This window comes from Genypterus blacodes, unplaced genomic scaffold, assembly GCF_046128005.1.
Source record: "Genypterus blacodes isolate CSIRO-AG114 ecotype Tasmania unplaced genomic scaffold, CSIRO-AGI_Gbla_v1 ptg000007l_1, whole genome shotgun sequence".
Lineage (NCBI taxonomy): Eukaryota > Metazoa > Chordata > Actinopteri > Ophidiiformes > Ophidiidae > Genypterus > Genypterus blacodes.
In genome coordinates this window covers 1,265,917-1,290,150 of record NW_027466821.1, presented here as the reverse complement: position 1 = coordinate 1,290,150, position 24,234 = coordinate 1,265,917, and the positions used below count along the sequence as shown (strand labels likewise).

Genomic DNA, 24,234 nt, shown 5'->3' with positions numbered 1-24,234 from the left:
AACCATTTTATTTCCTCTTTATAAGACTGATTTTAATTTGATTAAATGGCTTTCATTTAATACTTTTTTTGTGGTTTTTTTGTATGTATTACTATGTTTCAGACTTTTAAAAAAAATAAATAATGAACCATAAGTCACAAAGCAATTACCTAGCTACGGTACCAAACGTAAACCACTAGAGGGCGGCACACTCCAGCAGTCTGATTGAAAAGCATGACAGGGATTGACATCTGCTTTTGGGGGCCTGAGAGGGATTCTGTTTTCAGTCAGTATGCACAGTAGTGCAGCAGTGGATCCGGTTTTCTGTACATTGAAGATTTATCCTTTTAGATTCCTTGCCTTATCGTTTGCTATTGCAAAAACTAATTTCCTGTTGTGGACGATACAAAACAATAAATACAGAGACACCATAACCTGATTATGCTTTAAAATACTTGTCCATTTATTGATCAAAAATGACAAAAGGTAGCTGGAACAAGAGACAAACAGAATCAACATTCAAACTGTGACACACACACACACACACACACACACACAGTTTCTGTAAAGTGCCAAGAAAACAAGAAAAACTGATCATAGAGATATATAGTGTCTATTTACACACACACACACACACGCATATACACAAACACCACATAGAAAATTTGAATTTTTAACAAGCACAAAAAGTACAAACCATATAAAAACACGTCTATGACACAAAGTCCCCGCTCTAAAATGATTTGCGTGTTTCCCGTTAAAACATACAAAGCGTTTGATCAGTAGTAGCTCATCTGCAACTCACAAGTGCTCGTTACACACTGTGCAATTTAGATCAGTAAAAAGAGTTCACCCCCCCTGAAGATCTACTGTAGTACATTCTAATGCCGCTCAGGAACAAAGATTTCTGATGAAGGCACATGAGGGAGGGGCCGCTCCAGATGACGCTTCGCCCGGCACCATGGGGACCAAACCTCCTCCCAGATATCGTTTATACAAAGATATGCAATTACCCACCAATGGACAATCAGTCCAATTGGAGGTATTACACAGAAACAGATGTGTTCCAGTTGTGTCACAACTTTGGTACCAGGACAGAAAGCTACTTCTTCCTGCAGAACGACTTCTTTTGCCAAGACAAGGCTGCGTCCTGTCAGCTAGTGTAACGTCAAACTTTATAAACCCTCCTGTTAAAGAGTTGCTCTCCTTCCTCCTTCCGGTTCAGACGTCATGTACACTGCAAGGCTCGACGTGTAAATGCCACATGAGATGGCGGAATTGTAAACGTTAGTTCATCACAAAGACGAGACACACAAACATAACATCTTTGACCCTTATAGAAGAGGTATTAAAAGACTATTAAATAACAAACAAAAACACATTTATGGACAAAAACACTTGGAATGAGACACATTATATGAGGATTAGTGACAATATTTGTGTGTTTGTGCTCCAACTAACGCTGGTCTTATAGCAGAAGCTGTGTGCGCTATGTCTTCGGTCTCCTCTTATTGTTCATTTCAAAGTAAGCGTCCTCGCTCTTAGCCTTGGCGAGGGGCGTCTTTTTACCGCCGCTTGTCTCGCTCGCAACAACTTTGACGTTGGGGCTGGTTTTGTGAGGAGCTAGGGCTTGTTTCTGCGTCGGTTCAGGTTTTAGAGTCCCCTTCTCGGGATTTGCGGTCTTGGTGGCGGCCACTGGCCTTCGGCTCGGCTTCTGGGTGGCGGCCGGCGCTTTTAGGTTGGGTTTGCTGGTGACAGAGGAGCCTGTGTTGCCCGCCGGGACCTGCCTGGGGGCAGCAGCGCCCCGTGCAGGGACAGCAGTGGCCTTGGTGAGGACCGGCACCTTGGCTTTGGCTGCGGCCTCTTTGCCCTTCGGCAGCGAGACGACAGGTTTTGGTGGAGCCGGGCAGATTGTCCGTGTGCTGGGGTTTGGCGTTCGAGCCTGTTGACTGGCCGTCACCGTTTTGGTAGCCGGCGTGACCACTGCCCGCGTGGCTGCGCGCGCCCGCCGGGACGCCTCTAGGCGAAGACGTGAGGCGGGGGAACCGGGACGGCGCTGTGCGAGGCGAGAGCGCTGGCTGGCACTAGATGGCGGCCGGCCATCTTTCGGGGTCGGGGCCCGCACAGGGGCAGTGGCGGGGCGGGGCAGGGTTGCGGAGGTGGGGCTGGACGGTTTGGGGCACTTGCAAGACGGCTCAGGGCAAACCGGACTCCTGGGTTGGGAGGGGGCGGCGCGTGGAGACGGTCTGAGCTTTAGTTTGGGGGTGAAGCCAGGAACTGGGATGGCTGAGGGCGGAGCTGTGGTTGGAGTCAGAGCTCGGTGCTGGACTGGACTGGGCAACTGCTTAGAGGAGCTTCCCACGGGCGTGGTGGGCACGGAGGAGGAGCCTCTGTTTGCCACGGGCAGGGGGAGCTGGGTGGGCTTCCTTGGAGAGGAAGGTGCCGCCTGGAGGTTCTTCCTGGGCGCTGCAGACCCTTTTCTGGGCAACGTGGGCGTGCAGGCTGGCGAGGCGGTGTAGGACCGACACGTCTGACCTGCGGCGGCCACAGACGAAGGCTTACAGGTGGAGCCGGAGGTAGACATAGACGAAGAAGAGGTGGAGGCAGACGAAGAGGAAGAGGGGGAGATGAGCTTGTTGACGGCCGCCAGGGGGTCCATGTCAGGGGGGGGTATGGGCGCCGTGTTGCCATGGAGACCACCCACACCAGGGGGGCCTTTCTGAAACGCCAGGATTTTCTGCTCCAGGGTGGTGAACTGCAGAACTCGCAGGGGGTCGTACTTCATCAGGAAGCCCCTCAGAGTGTCCCAGCCCCCCCCCACACGAACCATCACGTGTTTACCATGAAGCATCTGCAGACACGGGAGGCGTTAGGACTCATTACAGTCAAGTGTGATATCTGACACAAAAAAGGATTGAATATTGGGAGTCAGCTTGCGTGTCTCACCCGGATGAAGATGGTTTTGTCTCCCAGTCTGTAGCGTCCCTCAGACAGGTACTCTATAGAGACTCTGTTGGAGCAGTTACAGGGGGGGTCGTCCATGCCGTGCTCCTACAGGGGGGGGCAACACACAGGTCCATTAGGGAGACAGCCACTGAATTCAATAAATATGCTGACTCGTGGAAGAAATATTGTGTTGTTTCACTTTTTTGTACAGAAATAAAACGACAACAACAACCCTCTGGCCAGAAGGAGCCGTTACTACTGCAGACAGCTCCCACTACCGTTTCTTTAGAGAGAATCTATTTAACCTTTAAACTGAGAAGATTCCTTGGAACCTCAGAGGCAGGAAAGAGAAGAATACACTTTTCAAAATGAGATTGATCCGTCTCAACAGAACAATACTTTGTGCTGGAAAATGCTAAAATTAAGGACAAAGCTTTAGGCGGGATAGAGAATTTCAAATCAAATGAAATAATTGCACTGCTGATTGAATGTGATGAGGACAGAGCAAATCAGACGCTCTCATCTGCTTCAATGTGTGTGTTCATCTGTAGCATGATTGGCTCCTGTGGGACTATGAGCCCAAACCCTGGCAGTGTTGTGGTACTGCAGCAGCCAGTTCATTGCAGTGTGGACTTGCACTGTAGCTCTACCATGTCACACATCTGTAGCCCCAGGGCCACATCTGCAAAAACAGTCACAGGAGCGTCACGTGGGCGGCCAATGCTGCGTCATGCACCCTGTGACATGCACCCTGTGACTGACACACACACACACACACACACACACACACACACACACACACACACACACACACACACACACACACACACACACACACACACACACACACACACACACACACACACACACACACACACACACACACACACACACACACACACACACACACACACACACACACACACACACACACACACACACACACACACACACACACACACACACACACACACACACACACACACACACACACACACACACACACACACACACACACACACACACACACACACACACACACACACACACACACACACACCTCCTGTGCCATCCAGGCTGTACCAAATCCGCCGTAGCCATTCCATATCTGAGGTGATGACATGGGAACGTGTGACATCGGAGTTCAGAAAAAGAATCAAAGCGTCTGTGTGAACCCACCCCAGGCTGGAAGAGGCCGCCGTGCTGGCAGCAGACACTGAAGGTTTTGACGGCTTTAGGCGGCTCCTCGGTCATCAGCAGGGTCTCCTCCAGCTCGATCTCCTTCTCCAGTTTCACCAGCACAGGGGGCTCCACGCCGTACCTGAGGACCACACAGAGACATGCGGCTGAGTTTGGCTTTCTTATCAGTTTGGAGAACTGATAAAGGTCTTTTTGCGGGGGAAGTATCGATCTGATGCAGTTTGGACCCGGGTTTCAACTTCGAAAACTCACTTTGAGACGATGCGGCCGATCTCCAGCAGACAGAGGCAAACCTGCCGCGGCTCCTTGTGCAGCACTAAAGGGAAGAACAGAACAAGTTAACATCAACCATCATCAAATATCAATATATAAAAGGTCAATATCCCATTCACTCTACTTGGGCTGGGTGTTGTGCCACATCCTGCATTGGCCTTTGCATCATTCTCCTAATCAAAAGCCGTTGTAATTGCTAAATTCCAGCGGATCAAAATGGAAGCACGCACTAGGACTAAGCTGTCCCTGCTCTGTCCCCGTTTTGCTTATTTGTATGAACCCAACATGAACTTGTTGATAGTTTAAGCACATTTAGGATTTCCTTTAATGAGTTACCATGTGCGTCCTTGCAGCCTGTTTTCAAGTAACAAATCTGTGCCATTGAGTTTGTGCGAGGCCGAAAACAAACAGACAAAAACAAACAAAATCCTCAGTGCCGACAGCTCAGGGGTCAAATCTGTTCCGGACGTGGATTCACAGTCCTGGCTGTGTCCTAGATTCTCTGCCAAGTTGAGCTGTTGCACATTAACAGGAGGGACAACAGATTTTGCAGTTCTGAGAAATAACAATTTAATGGGGAAATCTACAAAGTTCAATGTTTTCATTTTCATTACTGGATCTCAATATTTCTAATGTGTTTCATGAATTAAATCTCAAAAATAGGAGATTTGAAAACCCGAGCATTGAAACAAAGGGGGAAAAAAATTATGAAGCCAAAAGTTAGAGAATTTGTACAATCACAAGAAACGATCCCTTTTATTTCATCCGAACATCATAATCACACAATAACAAGAAAGCCTCTATCACACTCCTCTATCCGTTTTCCCCTGACGCACTTACCGAGGCCCTCAGACTCAAACAGGTAGGTCTCCTCCACGCCGATCAGACGACACCAGGCCAGGAAGTTGGCCGTGTTGTCGCGGGCGAAGAAGGAACCTGGAGAGGCATCCCGCTTACAGGCGACCTTCCTCATGGGAAACAGCTGCCAAAGGAACAAAGCGCAGCGGTGAACGGATTGGCGCCACTGTGAGCATCCCGGTCAGTTTTTCATCCCGCTGCCAACGCGACTCACCTTGCCGGGGGCGGTGGGGCAGCTCTGCGCCACCTTCGTCTGCAGCACACCGACGAGCTGGCACAGCTTCACGCCGCTGTTCAGCTCCTCCATGAAGAACTCTGCTCTCACCTCCTCCCCTGGAAACGGCAAAGACAAATACACAATAAAACCAAAGCAATACTATCATTTTTTCCACCCTTCTATAGTTTCTTTTGTTGTGGTGAATCTTTCAAAAAAGAAAGCCTGGAATTTCACGTCCCAGCACCCCATTTTGGAAACAAAAGCCGGTGAGTCAAACTGGTTTCGCAGGGTGGATAAAACAAACAAAAGGCCGTAACTCTAAGTGACAAAGATCGCTCCACAAAAGTGTATATTTTCCACACGGTTACAGCCGAGCCCCCGAGGCCAGAAACTTTATCCGCAGCACGCCACCTGTTTCTGCGGTGTCTCGAGGCCGGCGGGGGGTGTTTGATGATCCAATCAGTCAAACGGTTGCCACCTATCATATAAGACGCAGGTCAGTACAGTGGCCGTCCCAGTGACCTTGCCCGCGCCTTTCAACGTCTGACTCTCAAAAAAAATCAATAAAAAAGTAGTTTCACCAGTCAACAATGGAGGTCGTTTCCAGTCAGCTTCAGTTTCCTCATGCCTGTCACTGCCTCATTGTATTGTGAGGGACAATAGATGACACTATGACGGCAATGAGGGATTTTCTTCCACTCCCGTTCCTGTGGTTTACTCGGGGCCCATTTGAAAACGGCAGCGTTTAAATCCAATTATGGCCGAGGACCCGTGTCAATTGCGCTCCAGTAGTTTCCTGGCCTCAAGGGGGAAACTGTGTTGGCGTGCAACAGCCGAGTGTTGCTTCGTGCACAGGTTAGGACGCTTCCAGCTTTGTGTAAATCCGTTCAAGTTGCTTTAAATGACGCATGTGAAGTGAGAGCCTGGTGATCTGGGCTGGTTAGGGAAGTGAATTAGGAACCAAGTCAAATGGAGTCGGCTCCATTTCTTCACACAGCATTTTGGGGAATCAAATTGGAAAAAAGGAGCTCAAGAAGCCAACTCATGGCGCACTGCTTACCCAGCATCCCGGTCAGCCAGATGGCCAGGTCCTCCTGCATGGGGAACAGGGTGGCCTCGTGCCGCACTGCCAGCCACTGGTCGTACTGGAAGACATCTGCCAGGCCGGGGCCGTGTCGCTGTGCCAACGGGCTGCGGGGGCTCCTGGGGCTCAGCAGGGGGGCGTCAAACTTCTCACCCGACCACACCTGGAGAAGAGATGAGGGAGGGGAAATGAGACAGAGCTCGCTTGATTCCCATCGGCTTGGGCACAAACTAAGTCAGACAGGGACTCAATCAGGGATTTGAAGTAAATGTTGTCGCATAACTCAAAGGATTATACAGAGAAAAACAGCCGCTAAGCTTGGCAGAATGTTGTTAATTAGATTGAAAGAAGCCTAATCTGACCCAAGCACTGCCCACTCATTCACTGCTCCAGCAGAATCCACTTTATTACAATACATAGCACAACATTCAATGGACCGACTCATTCAGAGTGCTCTTGTACAGTTGAAGGTCTTGTTCACTTTTCCATACTTTCCCAAACCTTTTCAGACACAGTTAGGAGTGCAGGTTCTCACGGATATCGGCACAAACTTTCACTGCGCTTCTCGACACCGTTCATGGCACAGCACTTGGTTTTAAGTGCAGACACGACGATGAAAGTACACCAGAAGAAGAAGAATAATCCAGGAATGGATCATTTGATGTATAAACGCTTTCTGTAAACACCACATGGATCCTTCCAATCCCTGAATAAAGGTTCAGTCACTGTCTCCACCATCCAGCACCACAGCGCTGTCACACATTGCTGCTCAAGCCTTTCATTCAGAGGAATCTGTGTGAGCCATCCCACAGTGCCAGGGACGCCGTCACACTACAATTCACTTCCACGCTCTGTTGGAGCTCAGAACACTCGGTTGCATGGTTTGCCGCCTCCACTGCACTCCAACATACAGCTACGGCTTTCACTGTCTAACCCCGTGATATTACATCTTCACATGCTTGATTATTCTTTCTGTGCAACATTTTGTTTTGCCTCCTTTGCCGTCTTTCTCACAGCCGATTGCTGAAACGGGGATCTAGTTCACAGCTGAATTTGCGTGGCAGTGCCTGGAGCGACTGCTGATTCCTGCGTGAGACATCGAAGTCCCATCACATCCATCTCTTCCATCACCCCCCACCCCACTCCCTCCCTTCTCTCACACTTCACCTCCTCATTCTCAATTGACAAAATCTGTGATTCAAAAGAGAGAAAACCACCCTGTTTCGCCTTAGCCCGCTTGTTTATACAGTCCCAAGACACAAACACAAAACTCTTACAGAAAATGTTGGGCGAGGCAAATGTTTGGTCAAATAAACCGAAATGTGGAGCTAGTCATAAAAGTAAACATAACTCAGATGCGTCTTCATAGAAATCCTAAATCAGCTTTACAAGCTCTCGTGCCATTTGTTAAACTATTTGCCTAAAGACAATAGGAGGAGTAATCTCTCTGGAAACAGCAGCAGATGTACAGTGCGGGTCGTCCAGACGTTACATAACACACTTTTGGATGACTTGCATGACCCCGACCAACCCAACCCCCCCCATGACATCTGTTTCACATACAGACTTTAATCCTTGCGTCCATCGGATGTCATCGAGCAACAATTGGACATGGTGTCTGTGGAGATGAAGGGGTTATTGTGCTTCAAACAAGGCAGATTGCTGTTTGCCTTGCCATTAATCGCATTCCATCTTGACAAGCAGGAAACCTACAGGCGTCAAAGCACGAAAACAGAGAGGCCGTTTAATGTGTTGGTGTCCATGTTTACAGCTTTATGAACCACCGCAGGACCAACTGTATGTACATGTGTCTTTGGGGACGTCATCACAAGCCCACACAAATTAAATGTGTGTTCCAAGATTGCGCCTTTGTTTAAAACCAGTTTATACTCAGAAGAGAGAAAGCCCAACACTTTAGTTTGGAGTTTGTACACACAACACGGACATGCTTGTATTTCATATCACCAGGCACTGTGTGGATGTTAGATACGAGTGCAGAAACAAGGCAAAGAAAAAAAAACTGACTTCATTGCCTTTTGGGGGCTGTTCTCTCCCCACCATGAGCCCATCAGGGTGACCTTTGAACCCAAAGAAAGTGGGGGAAGGGTAAAAAAAAAGCAGAGAGAGTGGAAGAGAAGATAAAGAGGGCAGAGATGGATGTGGGGGGAGACACAAGTTATTACTAATGACTCGATGTACCCGACATCAAAGGAGAGATGAAACCCACCACCGCACACACAGATGCTCACACACACTCGCACCTATTACATAATGCAGTTCAGCGGGGCAAACTGCTGATGGCACTTAGCTGGAAGTGGATAAATAGACGTGTTGTTGTGATCCGGCTAATTCGGAAATAAGGCATCGTAGTGCAACTGTTCAGGGTAACGTAAACATGTACTGATTAGACTAGATCCCCATACCGTGCGGGATTAGCCAACCACACACTCCAAGCTCACTAGATGCATGCTCACACCGAGCATTCAGGGTTTAATTGGAAGAACGCAGAGAGCCAAGACCTTTTCTTACCTAAACTCATTAGGTAATCCAGCTAAACAATGCAAACTACTATACTGTTGAGATTCCGAAGCGTAGTGTGCTTGTTTGTTACACAACTGAAGCAACTTTTAGCAACTGTGAAACAAACTAGAAAACAGTACTAAAATGATGAAGCGGGTCTTATGTCATGAGAAGTAGGTTTAGATCTAATGAGATGAATCATATGATATTTGCTATTACTTAAGCAAACCCCACTTCCTCTGAAATTCCCATGGCTGGGGCTGTTGTTGAACTTTGACCTCCTGGGAGTATAGCAATGCCCAGAGCGGTTTGGTTTGTATAGACTGAAGCGAGGAGGTTGTGGTTCCTTTTGAACAAACTGAAAGAGCTGCTTGGTCATTGTATTTGCTTGTTTTACTGTTGGGTATATTTTTCATTAATTTAAAAAGACATAGCCTTGTAGTATAGTAAATGTTTTTAAAAATTAAGAATACTGGGAATGTCAACAAAGATCTTTGAGAATCCAGCCAAAGGGTTCATGAGACAAGAGAATACGCGGGAGTTTGTGTATCTATCACCCGTCTTCTGTGCGGCCATGGGATCCATCACTGCTCATTTCTTACTACTCAGTGTCTAACGATGTCACCGATGCAACCACAGATATGCAGATATGTCCCAACTAAGCAGGTGTTTATGTTGCATCGTTGCATATAGAAATATGCACATATGTCACTTATACTTCCATGACTGCATACATTGCGAGCATGGGTGAACAAAGCGGTTATCAAAACGTGACCGTCTTCTCCACGGTCACTGAGGCTCTCGGCTGAACACGGTAACAGCCTCTGCAGCATCACTACAGTACCACATGGATCAGTACCAACACGCTGCACGTCACAGCAATACCCTGGAATAAACAGACTTTGTTTCCCAAATAGAGTTCCACTTTACTACCAAAATATTATTTTACATAGTGGATTTGCTGCTACAGGATAACTCTGTACCCTCTTATGTTTACATGGCTTTCATTTACATTTCATTTCCCACAGTGTGGCTGAGACATGCATCTCGCTTTGGAAGCAAAATGTGACTCAATATTTTCTGTCAAAAGAGAGATTTTACACTAAGATCAGTGATGCAGAAAGCTGAAGTTAGACACATCTGTGTTTTTCTAAACCGAGTGTGAAGTTCAGAGCAATCTGTAAAATGTGACATCTCTCATTCCAAGTGTTGGATTGCTGCCAATTTATTGTCAGCCCAGCAGCAGTTGTTGTTGTTTTCTGTGGTGTTTGTCATTGAACTGTGTGGAATAAAGATGCAAGGCTTAGCTAAAGTAACTAGATTGCAAACACGTACGGTAAGAGACTCGTTCACATAAATCTATATAATCACAAACATGCTATGAACATGATCTCTGTCTTCAGTCAGCGTCTGAAGTTACAGCATCCAACCACAGCTAATCATCTCCACAGAGGCTCTTCACAGCCTCGTCAACACATTGGCACTCGGAGAGCTTTGGTGCCAAATGTTGTGCACACAGCACTCGGATGCATATTTTGCATTACCACGATCCAAGAAGATCGAGGCGAGCCAGGACTTTCCGAAACCGATGACAGAGAAAGCCCGACGAGGCGCTGCCATATGACAAATCTGTAACCCGATACATTTGTTGTTTTGGGTTTGGGCGGGTGACACCGCGTTGCTGGGAGGGGATGGGAAAAGTGTTGCACATTCCACCCACTCCCCCATAAAAATGTACCAAGAAACTCCTCGGGGTCCAAGCTAAGGAACGTCAGATATGCACAATGACAACAAGACGGCATGCCGGATCACAGGTGGGCTCAGTGCAGTTGTTGGGTGGGACGCAGATGTCTGCAGCATGTTATTCCATCTGAATATCCATGACAGGCAGCTTTCCTCCCTAATTGGAATGCAGATATTCTTGGTGACTCACCATTTGGATGCAAAAAGCTCCGATTGCCCCTCTGGAGGTGCTGTAATGAGGAACCAGGGCCCATTCAGGTACCAGAACTACAGTTCGTGAAACATTTTTGGGTCTTTATACTCCGATTACGCATGAAACCACACAATCCACGTGTACATCTTACTTGCATATTTGCCTTAATCACGTTATACAACTATACTTGTATCACCAACAGCCCAGCCAGTCTTTTTTTGCCCCACCCCCCAAAAAAAGATCAATGCAGTTCATCTTCACTGGATGTTGATGAGCCTACCTGGATGCCAGCCTGCACAGCCATGACTGCGATCACAGACGATTCACTTCTTCATTCTGGAAAAGAGGGGAACAGAGGTATTGGTGAGAGGCGTTCAAACGACATACACTCATACTTCCATCATGTAGCTGTTCAGAGAATAAATAAATAAATGGAAGTACGCTTACTTCGAGTAACGGACCTAGATTAAACCATTATAAGATTTATTCTGGCATGTAAACGTGACTTGCCCCATATTGCGAAATACAACAAATACTTGGGATACTGATGGCATGGGCAGAATCACCCCCAGCTGTCATCTCGTACATATGAGAGAGAATTGAGACATTACCAGTCTCTTCCTTGTCACCGGGTAATGAGTGTTTAATCGCATACACAGGCATATACATTTTAATCCTGTTGGCGGTCTTGATGAGTCAGCTGGGGGATATGCAAAGTAGCTGTGAGGCCATAAATTGGAATCCTGTCGAGAGGCATCGATCCATGAAGTAATGTCAGTCCGGCTGAATAATAGATGCATAACACAAGAGCGTTAGCGAGATAAAAGCTCAGGATGCTGCCAACGGTCCTCTGGGTAAAAAAAAAAAGCCCAGTGGGAACGTTGTTTGTACTGGAAGCCGGGGGAGTTGTAGCGGCCGGGACTTTCTCACGAGGAAGTGATGGAGTCAGTCTCGAGTGTTCCTTTCTGCCCTTTCCCACACAGGATGTTAAGGATTACCTCCGTGACTGAACTGTCCCTGGGGGTGTGTGTGTGTTTGACAAAGAGGGAGAGAATGGGGGGGATGCAATCACAACCATTTGGATCCTAATAACACTGATAATTTGGTCAACACAGCTGAGGCAATAGCCCCCCTCCATCACCCTCACACACAGACAGACGCGCACACACACGCGCAATCCAGTCCTTGAAAGCCACACGAAAAGGCTTTAACAAACTTGTACCCTTCAGCATTTACACATTTCTCACAGCTTACACGCACAGAATGAGATAACTGACATGAGAGAAATAAAGTCCTGCAGGCTCACTTAGAAATCCAGCTATGGCAACAAACAAACACGAAATTCCCACCCTCAGCTGCTAGAAGGCTGGCCTGAGAGTGATGAAGGCTTGTGCCCAGTCATCCAACACCAAAATTGCAGCTCAAAAGGAGAGAGGATGCAAGTAAGCTGCCAAGGACGGGACAGGAAGGATGACTGTGGAAGACGCCTTACCTCACAACAAAAACAGATGGAAAACTGCACTGGGCAACCCTCTGCCTCAGTGTCGGAGTAACATCGTCCCCGCTGCCGAGTTGGACACCCACGCTTAGCTCAGCACTGTCCGGCCGGAGCGCCTTGTGCTGCTGCGTTTCCAAGAGTGAGCGGAGAGGGAGAGGCAGTGTGAGAATGACAGGGAGGGAGGGAGAGTGGGAGGATGGATGGATGGGAGGAGGTGCAAACAGAGAGCCCTGACTAATGAAGAGGCTACGCTTCGCTAAGCCCTGACCACCCTGTGCTCCCTCCCAACAATCCTGTCACGGCGGGACCCTCACACAAAGCCCCCATTGTTTTGTTAGTGAGCCACACACACACACACACACACACACCTTCTCATCTGAGCCAGCAACCAAACCAGGAACTCCCCAAGCAAGCTCTGATGTGACAGAGGTGGCGAGTTACTAGTATTTCCTTTCTTTCCTCCCCCACCTCCCTCCCCTATTTGTCTCTTGGCAAAAACTTTGGGGTGGGGAGCGTGCAAACAATACTTACACAATGTTCTTGGATCGCAAACTGCCTCAACACGTGCGCCCCGCTTTATCCAAGCCAAACAAACACTGCAGCAGCTGACTTTAACATCAAGTGCAACCCTCAATTGGAAAGTAGGCGCCAATCCCAACACAGGAAAGCCAAATACACGCTTGCGTCCGAGTTCCTCCCAACGGCCTCGGACGCAAACATTGCAAGAAAGCGAGGGAAGAGAAAGGAGGCGTCTTCAGGAGGTCACAAGATGGAATCAGATGAACACATGTTTATCTGTGCAGCTGTTGTGCAAGAGTGACTTAAGTGTTGATACAACACAATGCAGCAGTCAAGCTTGTAGCCTGAAAAGTAAACAACTAGTACCTTGGCCATCCTCCAGTTTTGGAAACACTACTTTTGGGACACTGCATTAGATGTCGTATGGGAGAAGAAGAGCAAAACTGAAGATGCTACTCCACTTTGCCTGTAAAGCCACATCTGCAAACAGTGAAACAAAGCAACGCCCCATTCGTGCTGTTTAAAGCATGTAATGGCAAAACCCTGCTGAGATGACAAGTCTAAGTGAAAAACACAAAATTCCTTACTGTTTGAGAAGGTCAGGACATGAAATACAGATGAGGAAAAGCTTTGTTTGCAAAAATGCTCATGGCTGCAAAAAGGAAAATGGTGACAGAATGATGACATTTGGGATTTCATGAGAGGAACGATCCCTAATGGGCCTGCCTTTATTCAGCGCACAGGCACTCTCTGAGGGCTGTGCTCCACACCAGAGGACAAAGGGCAAATCTCCGGATCTGCGCCGCAGTTGTGTGCATCTGGGGCCCTGGCAGAGCCTGAGAGCGCGGCTCGCCTGTAGGGACCAAAGGCACCCACTCACGCAGTCAAATGTCAACCACAGAGGAGGGCGAGAGAATCGGAGCCAACAAGAGGAGCTGAACACAAAACATGTTTTATGGCGGTGAACTTGGGAGCATCCCACTGGAAAAGGGCAGAGCTTGACACTGTGACATCCAGCGTTGCCACGCACATTCTCCAACGGTCGCTGGGGAAAATTAAAACGCGTTTGACAATCGCGACTCTCTTCTCACGTCCATGTACAATATCCCACCCCACCATCGCCTCCCTGCTTCTGCCAACAAACAAGATTTTGTGTCCAGAACACCTGGCAGTTTTAAGTATGCAGCTGAGCTTTTTCCCTAATGGACTTAAATCATTTTGTCAAGTTTGTGAACACAAAAGGAGCCATAACTCCTGTGAGCATTGTGATTTTCGGCATTAACCCCAAAAACCGAGATTTTACAACTTTCCCACAACTATCAAGATGACTGTCCACATTCCCTATCGCAGGTTGAAAGAGACCGATGTGTACCTTTTTAGAAACGTGCTGAATGGCTTACATGTTACACGTGCTCTGAAACCACAAGGGTTTAGTGAGTGAATAAGGTACCGAAACCTGGTCCACAAAAGAGCCTCAACTCTTTTCTGATCTGGTTTAGATTGACTAACCTGTATTTCTTGTTGGGGGTGAAATAAAAGCTTTGTTTCAAGAACTACCGAGTCCATTTGAGGTTGCTTTCAAGCACGACGTCAAAAGGAATTCCCAGATGCTTCATTTGCAAGTGTACAGTATTGTGGATTCAGGTCACGTGTAATATTATCGTGGCCTAAAGGATCCCATCTGTAGGAGCCCTAACCTACGAGGTGTGCCGGCAGAATTCACAGCACAGTCGGTGTTCATTTGTTAAATGCCTCCTACCAACAGTGCAATAACAGGGTTTGTACGGTCAAACTGTGCAAGATTGTGGTCCTAAATTTCCTAACTAGCAGAATTTTGGGACAGGCCATCTTTGGTCCCAAGAGTGCTTCATTGGCTTTCAATGGATATTTGTTAGGGTACAAATGAAATAACAGCAATAAAGGTCATTATAAAAAAGTGACAAGTCTAGTCTGAGCTTTCCTGTAGTCTAATAAATGTATAGTAGATTGGTGTGCAAGTGTATGTAGGCGTGTGTGTGTGTGTGTGTGTGTATTAGGCCTGGGGTGGGGGAGGAGACATCCGTCTGCATATTCTCCGTGCAGGCTCGTTCTTGCTGTAGCCAGTAATCATTTAAGAGGATCAGTCCTATTCCAGACAGCAGAGCAGCGCATCCACCTCCATGACACTCCCTCACCACAACACACGGCACGTGGCGCATACACGCATGCAGCCTGCGGCGCTCCGGGCCGCGTGTGTATGTGCACCCATGCAGAAGTGCAAAAAAAATCAAAACGAGAACACATTATGCAATGAATTACAAACAGAATGTTCAGGTGATTTGGGGGCAATGTCCGTATGCTTTTACGCTCCAGGGCTGTACCGTGTGTGAAAATAGAAACATGTGAGCTAAGCTAGAAGGTACTCATACATACCCATACCTCAACCACTCTGTTAAATCTGTTCCAGAGGAAAGTTGAGTTGCATTTACGGATTAATTTTGAATGGCAGACACATTATATCTGCCCTTTCTTGGCCCACGGCATAACCTTCTTGAAATTTGTTCAGGACTGAACACATAAGCACCTTGTTGGAGATATTACAACCTGCCCAACACCTATTAAAGTCTGCTAAGGGCCAAGACCTTAAACCCTGTCCCTAATCCAGTGGTTCAGGTTTTTTTTTTGGGGGGGGGGGGGGTTACAGACCCTGACTCAGGCCTGGAACTAGCCCAGATGCTCCTGCATTTCCAAGCATCTTTCAAGCATTATTGGTGCAAAATCTGAGAAGGTTCTAGATTGAGAGGATCAAGCCCTTAGAATGGGGATGAGTAATAACCACTGAGAGTGTGAAAGGAGGTGGACGTGACAAAAACAACTTCACATTCTGTCTTTTTGTTCTTGGACAGTTTGAGGTTTTTCTTTGAACTTCCAAATGACTGGATAATATCCAACTTGTGCATGTACACAGTGGAGAATGGCAGTTGGCCAGCTCAGGGCCATAGATCCTCCTGCGCCCTTCCCCTTCCCCCGCAGTCCAAAAGGGTTCTGCCAGACCCAGCTTCTCCCCCGGAGAATACCAACTCCTCCTCTATTAAACTCGTTCCTGCTGAGCCCTTTGTGTCTGGACTTAATTACCCTGTCGGAGGAGCGTTTCATATGGAGTGCGGCCTTCCCCCTTTCATTGCAGATGGGGCCCGGCTGCAATGTGTCGACAGGGAAATGCATTCAGTGGAGGAGAATGAAAAAGTAAATACCCGTCCATTTCCGAAGTGATCACAGCAGCTTCAATGAAACTTTGCAACTCCGGAATCCAGATCCCCCTGGGCCTGTGCGAGGTTGCTCATCCTGGTTTTGCTCTTGGTAGAAGACCACCCCCTTTCAAACAGGATTACGCTGAACATACCATTTCTTGGCCTCCATCCTCTTGTCCTTGGTGGAGCCGTCTTCTTTTAAGCCCATCTTAAAGGCTCCAATAAGTGGGAGCCACCTGCCAATCCAATTTTGATTTGTTAAAGCTAATCCACAGCTTGGTTCACGCCACCAGGTCAGCTCCAGGGAGTCGAAGCTTGTCGGCGCCGACTTAAGCATCAGCTTTCCAAGACTTTGGCTGGTAGAAGAGTGCATGTAAAGTTAACCGAGTCCACGACAGCGAGAATCGCCTTGCAGCTGCACCTCAGGTTTTGCACCTGAGCCAACATGGCCGCTGACATCTACATGAGTCAACATCGCCACAAACGGAAGACACCATCAGCCATTTATTAAACCTTTTCAAAGTTGTATCTTCTAAAAACCTCTGACTATACTTAAGAAAATGACAAATCTCATGAGTTCTTCCCTGGGCCATGCCCTAAACTTCCAATTTTAATCAATAATCAAATCATATCTTTCAATAAACCTGCTAATTAGACCTTGCTAATTAGGAGTTTAGAATTTTGCTGTGTGAGCTTCCAGGCGACACGTCACGTGAGCTAGTTTAAAGGCTAAAGTACAACATGTGTTGACCTTAATCATGCTACAATTGTTTTTGAAACCAGGGCTCAAGAGTCGCAGCGACCTACATTTAAAAAGTGTCTATTTGAACTCAGTGGCACGTTTATTATCTCAGCCTTCTGTCCCAGCTGGGCCACAGATGACTAAGTAAGTTAGTTGATTCTAAAGAAAAGTAACTAAGTGGATCTACAGCCTGGCCCACAAGCTGTTCGCCGCTTCTACCTTTACCACTTCACACTAACCGACTTCACCGATGGCGCCGGAGGAGAGTTTGGTTTAATAAACTCCCTCTTTGCTCCCAGGAGTGAGTCAGTCAGGAGTGTCACATCCAACACGGCGGCACAGCGCCCTTTAAGCTGCAGCAGGCCTGGCATGGTGCCCACTCAGAGCCGTTTCTGCTGAACACACACACATCCCAAATAACTGCAATGACATCATCCCTTCAGTCACTGCACAGGCGTCCAGCCGTTGGAAATACCGGAGCACACGACCACCAAAAAAAATAAATTAAAAAATACATGACCGTTGATCTTGCCTTCTGTTTTTCAAAGTTTGATTTTTCAACATGAGGACATAGGACATTTGACAGAAAGGTTTGTTATCAGAGTGTCCTGAGAGATGACTAAAGTTTTCAGAATTGTAAAGCTCTAAAATGGGATTTTATGTTGTCATAGATGTCAACATATAAATAAATCAAGTGATCCTCCTCGTCTACACTGATGGGTGACTGTTTGAATGAATGAATGACATCTCAATGTGCAATCTCAATTCTGCTGCGTTAATCTCTTCTGCCTTGTCCATCCCGTTCCAGTAATCATCTTCCCCAGACAGGGTGCCCCATTGTTGCCTTGTAATAGGCTTTATGAGGGTCAGTTCAGATAAGCCTCTGCAGCCAAACATCCACATCAGCCTTTCCCAACTTTTCATGGAGGGTCAGACCAAGGAGATGGAAGATGGTGGAGAGGTCACCATGCTTAGTTCAATTAGCCATGCCTGTTTGTCTACATAATAATCCTGTTGACAGCGTGTGTGGGTGTTAGATGATGTTGCGGTAGAGTGGGTGAGGATTTACAAACTGAGGCACCTTTCACCTTAATCAGCCTGAGTGATAAGACACAGAGCCCCCCTTGGACATTATTGACAACTGCAACAGGTTCTCATTGGTTCCAGGTGCGACTTCACATAAAGCAAACCCTACAACAAAACATCAGCAAGTAGTTTGCCAGTTTGACAACGTTCCATTTAATTAAAAACAAAACACTGGAAGCTGTTAAAACCACTGTCAATCATAGCAGATCTCAGGCACCACTGTTGCAACACTGATGAGGACCAACTAACTTTTATGACCATCTGAGATTTATCTGAAGCTGTGCTGACCACTCAATAAGCCCTTTATTCACAAGTAGACATAAAAAGGTCCTAATGGGTCCGAGAGCTTGACGAATACAGTTCAGCTTGTTCAGAAATTGTCAAAAGAAGTCCTTGTTGTCGACACTGACAGCATAAAGTTTAAAAGTCAACCACAGATTTGAGAGAACTTGAATTTTGATGATGTATGGATGATGATGTGTTTGGGAATCATGGGCATTTTAGAGATACTGAGTCATGAACATCTCATTACATTGACTATCAGTTCAAGTCAACATTATTTGTACAGCCCAATATCACAAACAATGTCTCAAAGGGCTTTACAGACACTTTGAGATCAGAGTATAGTTTGCCTGACACCAATTCATTTCACTGAGATCAACATATAACTACAGAGTTAGCTGTACGCATGAACAGTACTAATCAGATTCTATCGTACACTGAAAATATACATGACATCTTCCTTAATCAGCTTCTGAGGAAATATGCCAGGTGACAAGTTTTTGACATGCATGCAGGGAATGAGGAATAATATACTTAATTCCTGTTTCCTGTGCATACCCCCCCTCCCCACACACACACTTACCCCCTTGTCCCAACCACTCTCCAGCATTGCCCCCCTGTAAGCTGTACCCTAAATACATGAGGGGTAAGCCAACATTTCATTATCCTCTCCATTGTGCCCACACGTCGCAGCCCATATGTGCCCACGTGCATTTTCTAACTATTAAGCCTCCTTTGTCTTAAGCGTGTGCGTGCGTGTGTGTGTGCGTGCATGTCTGACTGAACTTGGCAGGCCTGATGCCAAAGATCAAGCAGATGGTGACTATGAAGATAGAGGGAACTGGGATTGCTTCTCATGTGTATGTATATTCATTAGGACTGGCTCTGGTTCAGGGCTGGGCAGTGTCAGCTTTGTCTCAACCTGAAAGACATTCTGTCAAATGAGCTTGTGACAATCATAATCATCATACATTTCAAACCCAGATGATGGTGGGATCAAACTCTTTCGAAGCAATTTGTTTGGTCTGACTCACGATGGCTTAGCTATCTATTTGTATTTTGTTTGTGTATCCATTTGCTCATTAGCCAGTGAATATGAGCTTGTCAACAAAGGCAGCTCATTTGTTGGACTAAGATGTTAAGCTGGAGATGGCATGCAAGGCCATCCAACCATCCAATGAATGAATCATCCAATAATAAGACGTGTTGTACAATTTTTGTAGGAATCTTGTGAATGTGTAGCTTAAATTCAAGTTGCACATCCAAGGACATGCACAACCAACTCTTCAAACAAACACAGGATATGCAAGTCAGCCATCTTCATTACAAATATGCAGAGTAAAGGAAAAGTATAAACCTGGCTAGGCAAAAACAGTAACACTGTAGTGGTACGAGAGCATAAAACACCCAACCACACAAACTCATAACATTACACATACTGAAAGCTTCAAAGACAATGAGGCTGAACCAGTCAGCAGGCCAGTATCCATCAGATACTTGGGTTGTAAAAACGTATTCTTCTAGGTGGACACAAATGTATACATGATGGTATAAAGTTCAAGTTTCGTTTCACATTCACTTAAAAACATCAAGTGAAAATAATTGTTGGACTGAATCAAAATGCCATATGGTGAAGAAGGTAAAGAGATCTTGTTGTTGTCCTGCATCTGAAGCTCAGTAAGGACAAAAATAAACCTTGCTTTAAACTCATCACAAGAGATTTAAGTGCAGCGGGCGAATGAATGGTATTTCTTTGCAGGAAGCACCTGCAGGGACTTTCCTCCATCCTTCTTCCTCTATGAGGAAACCAGGAACACCACATTTGGGGACACTTCATATTTCATGTGTCCCACTTTGTTGTTGTCTTGGCACAATAGGGATACAAAAGCAGTGTGTGCCTTCATCCAAAATGTCTCCCAGCAGCATGAGTGCCTTCTATTTTTACACTGAAGTGGGAATTGCACCCCCACCCTTGTGTTATCTAGTGACTTGTTTCTGCCACTGAACTGCAGTACAACTTCCACTAAATCTTAGCAGCCACAGCAATTACCCATTATTCTGACAAGCTCTCTGCCATCCACAAGAACCAACACACACTTTATCCATTATTTATTTAATTTTCATTATCAACCTATTGCTTAAGATGGAATGTTTCATTAACACTAAGGTGAGCACAAAACTGTCAATGTCAATTACCGGCTCTTATATTACACTGGGAGCTGCGAGGCACCGTGTAGTATAATAAATAGATAATGGATAATGTTATTGCTTGAACACGAATGAAACAATTTTTAATAAGCACCCAGGTAGACGTAAACGCCACTTAAGAAGATGCTAAAGCGTAAAACAAACAACGTCATCAAGTTCCAACTCTCGCATCCTCCCATAGCAGCGTACCGTTCACTGTTCAGTCCGTATATTCACTTATTTCAACTCAGTTACATGCAGAGCTGTCGATACTATCACTACTTTATCCTAAACACTGCCATTTGAAACCGAGCAACTTCCACGAGGCACCCTCATGGATTTTTGGGGGAAAAACGGGAGAAAATCTCAACACAGGCGAAACTTTCCCAAACTTCTCCAGTAAAATCTGCTTAGAGATAAAGCAAAACTTTCACTCACCAGCAGCAGCGGAACTGTACCGAAGGCAGAAAGTTATGGTGTTTCTTTGGGATTCCAGTGGTTTCCGTTTCGGGAGAAACCTTGAGTTTCAGTGGGTGCTTCAATTGTCGGACACACTTACTCATGTTCTCCGCTGGTTTCCAGGCTGTTGCGTGTGTTTGTGAACGATGCTGTTCGAACCAGCCAATCAGAGCACGTCCTCACAAGGGGGCGGAGTCGCGGCGCACCTGAGTGTCATTTTACGGAATGAACCTATTCTCATCAATAAAAAGAAAGATAGATAGATAGATAGATAGATAGATAGATAGATAGATAAATAGATAGATAGATAGATAGATAGATAGATAGATAGATAGATAGATAGATAGATAGATAGACAATAGGTGCCCGTGCATTTTGAAGCCCAAAAGTTTAAGTTTATACATTACACTTATAAACCATGATAACAGCCAAATCGCTTCTGTAAATAGTGATACTAATGAGGTTTACTACCATTGACTCCTTGTGAAAATCACTGAGCCAACATGTACAAAACAAACACCGGCCTATTTTACGATGAACAATGCAGAGGATGACTCTCTTTACATACTGCTATCCCCATTCACGGCTGTGTCGTCTGCCGAGGGGAAAGGACAGGTCTGTGTTGAATTTCAACCACACCCAAGTCATTGTGGAGTGAAACCGTGGCTGTCTAAATGTATTTTCTTATAAATACTTCAGGAAACAGCCAGTCCTCCGGCTGCCTCTGCCTCTCTGCCAGCTGATCCTCCTAAGCTCCCTGAAACTGGATAGTGTTCTGTTGATGAATAGTGAGCAAACACACAAACAGGTTGTACAATTAGCTTGAATGGGACTTTTTTTCAGCAGTAGTATCTCTCTCTGTGAGGAACGTGTGTGTGTAGATGAAACATTAAGTTGATGCAGGTTTTATTACAGTACAACCTTCCTAACCAGACAGTCTGCCAATCAGAAACAGTGCAGTTCATTAAAAGTAAATATTGAAGATATTCTGACAGTAGCACATTCAAAATAAACCATAATTTATCCATCTAAAATTTCCAATCACCATGACAGATCATGCCTTATGATCTTGTCAATTTATGACATTGTAATGCTGCTGTTTGCATTACCTTAATACTGTAACAGGAGCCCTTAAACAAATCATTTTAAAGTAAAGGGTTATTTATACCCCTTGTCTCTTCAGAGCAGGTCTAATCAAAAAAAAAAGAAAAGAAAGAAAAGAAAGAAAGAAAGAAAAGAAAGAGAAGAATGAAAAGAAAGAAAGAAAGAAAGAAAGAAAGAAAGAAAGAAAGAAAGAAAGAAAGAAAGAAAGAAGGAAAGAAAGGAAACATTTAAATAACATAACTAGACATTTCATATAGCCACAATGACTCTATCTGAAATGTTTGAGTCTGTGGTACAGAGGGAGGGAGGCCTGGTTATAGGAACAATACCACCCTCTAGTGGGATTATGGCAACAATATGGGCAACAATATTTCAATAGAATCAGTAAAGATATGTGAATGAGCCTATATAAGATGTTTTGTATATTCTTGTACATAACATAGTAAGACAAATTGCTGGAGACTTCTCGGAAAAGTAGTATATTGATTTTGGTTTGAAATGGATATAGTACATAATGCAGACCCTGTAAACGTATATAAACAAATCCATCATTTGTTTTTCAAGCAATGGTCTTCACACAACACCACCTTTCATCAAGTCAGTGAGTTTAGTGTGGGCTAATCAAGTGTAGATATCGAGGTCTGGTCCAGTGGAATCGTAGTAATTCTCCTGAATTCCTCTATCATCTGAAATGACAGAGGCTTCACATTTCACAAGTGCTCATCACTGGCGAAAGCCAAATAAACAGTACAAGACACTAAAGCTTTTTGAAGTGCGTGGGATACATTATCTTTTGTTATTTACATTTCAGATGGCATATTAACATCTGCTAGTGTCTTAGCTGGGTGATTTTTGATTTTTAATTTGACATTTCATTTTTCAAAGGCTCTTCTGTGATAAATATTTGTAGAGGGTGTGAAAGAAGACACAATAGATCATTAATTATGGAGAGTTTGTGTCGTAATTTCTGTTCATTCTAACAAGTTTCATCACCATAACTGTATCCATAGCCTTATAAGTGCATGTGGGCTATGTTCTGTTTGCATGACATGAAAATCAATCAGTCATCATCAGTTGTATTAGGATCGCTCAATACCTATCTCCCAGCATGCACCTTGCACCGTCTGTGGCTGAATCCACTTTAAAATCTCTCCACTGATCCCTCCAAGTACAGTCTGTTCTCTGAGCAACGAGGCGAAAGCCCTGTGCCATCATTTAGACAAGTGAGCTGGCTGCCAGGAGATGGAGCCGTTTTCCACTAAATAAGTCAAACCCCCCACACTGACATCAGAAACATAGAGCTGAGGGGAGGAGGACACAGGGAGGTGTAAGGACGTTACATGCATTTAGCGTCCCACTGGGATCTTTTGTCTGGGGGCTTGCATGCAGCTTGGGCTCAGTGGCCCCATTTGTGCCATATGCCACCAGAGGCCTGGCTGTCACATCAGATGAGGACCTCGTTGTGATGGCATAACTGACTGTGCAGCTTTCAAGTGCACATTCACAGTCAGTGCACACTGTCCATGCCTTTTTAATGCAGTTTAAATGGGTGGCTGCGATCAAAGATTGTATTATACATTCAGCAAATTCTATCTATTGCATGCTGCACCTCATCCTTTCAATATAAAATGACAAATTCTATTCTAAATATAAAAACGATTTTCTTTGTACTGAAGACTGTTTGTCTATTGTGCTTATCAGTTGGATGTCTGTAAACCGCTATTTGCCAACTACCTTTGAGTCTTCCAGTGATCCATTTTGAACATTTAAAGCAGATAAGCTTCTGAACAATTTTCATGGTCTGTCTCCCCTGAATTAAAACCTAAACCAGGAGAAATTAAAAAACCTTGCATGCTGCGTTCAGCTGATGAGGGGAGCGTTTTTATTGTTAACTGTATTTGCATAATTTGCCAACAGTTGCGGTTACAGCTTCATCTGTGATAAACCAGCTCTTCCTGAAGCTACAATGTTGTCTAGCCTTAGGCAACATGTGCATCCATCACTCGCTCCAGAGAAAACCGTGGTACTATGTAAAATATTTAGCTTAGATTTCATAAAAGATACTGTATGCACTTTTTCATTACTTTCAAACGCAAATCGCTGATGAAATAAGA

At 45.5% G+C, this 24,234-nt stretch overlaps 1 protein-coding gene across 2 annotated transcripts; it reads right to left on the bottom strand.

Annotated features, from left to right (window-relative positions):
• Positions 1 to 418: 418 nt before the first annotated feature.
• On the bottom strand, positions 419 to 21,137 carry gas2l3 (growth arrest-specific 2 like 3). Of its 2 annotated transcripts, none has more exons than XM_076150976.1 (9): positions 20,996 to 21,137; positions 11,294 to 11,349; positions 6,534 to 6,720; positions 5,471 to 5,589; positions 5,239 to 5,380; positions 4,378 to 4,441; positions 4,105 to 4,246; positions 2,926 to 3,030; positions 419 to 2,830 (listed from the first exon to the last, which is right to left on the bottom strand). In XM_076150976.1, the coding sequence occupies exons 2-9, from the start codon at positions 11,315 to 11,317 to the stop codon at positions 1,469 to 1,471; spliced, it is 2,145 nt and encodes a 714-aa protein (XP_076007091.1). In that variant the 5' UTR covers positions 11,318 to 11,349; positions 20,996 to 21,137; the 3' UTR covers positions 419 to 1,468. The 2 variants fall into 2 exon arrangements, with proteins under 2 accessions (XP_076007091.1, XP_076007099.1); XM_076150984.1 differs by lacking the exon at positions 20,996 to 21,137 and adding an exon at positions 12,506 to 12,830.
• Between the last annotated feature and the right edge of the window lie 3,097 nt (positions 21,138 to 24,234).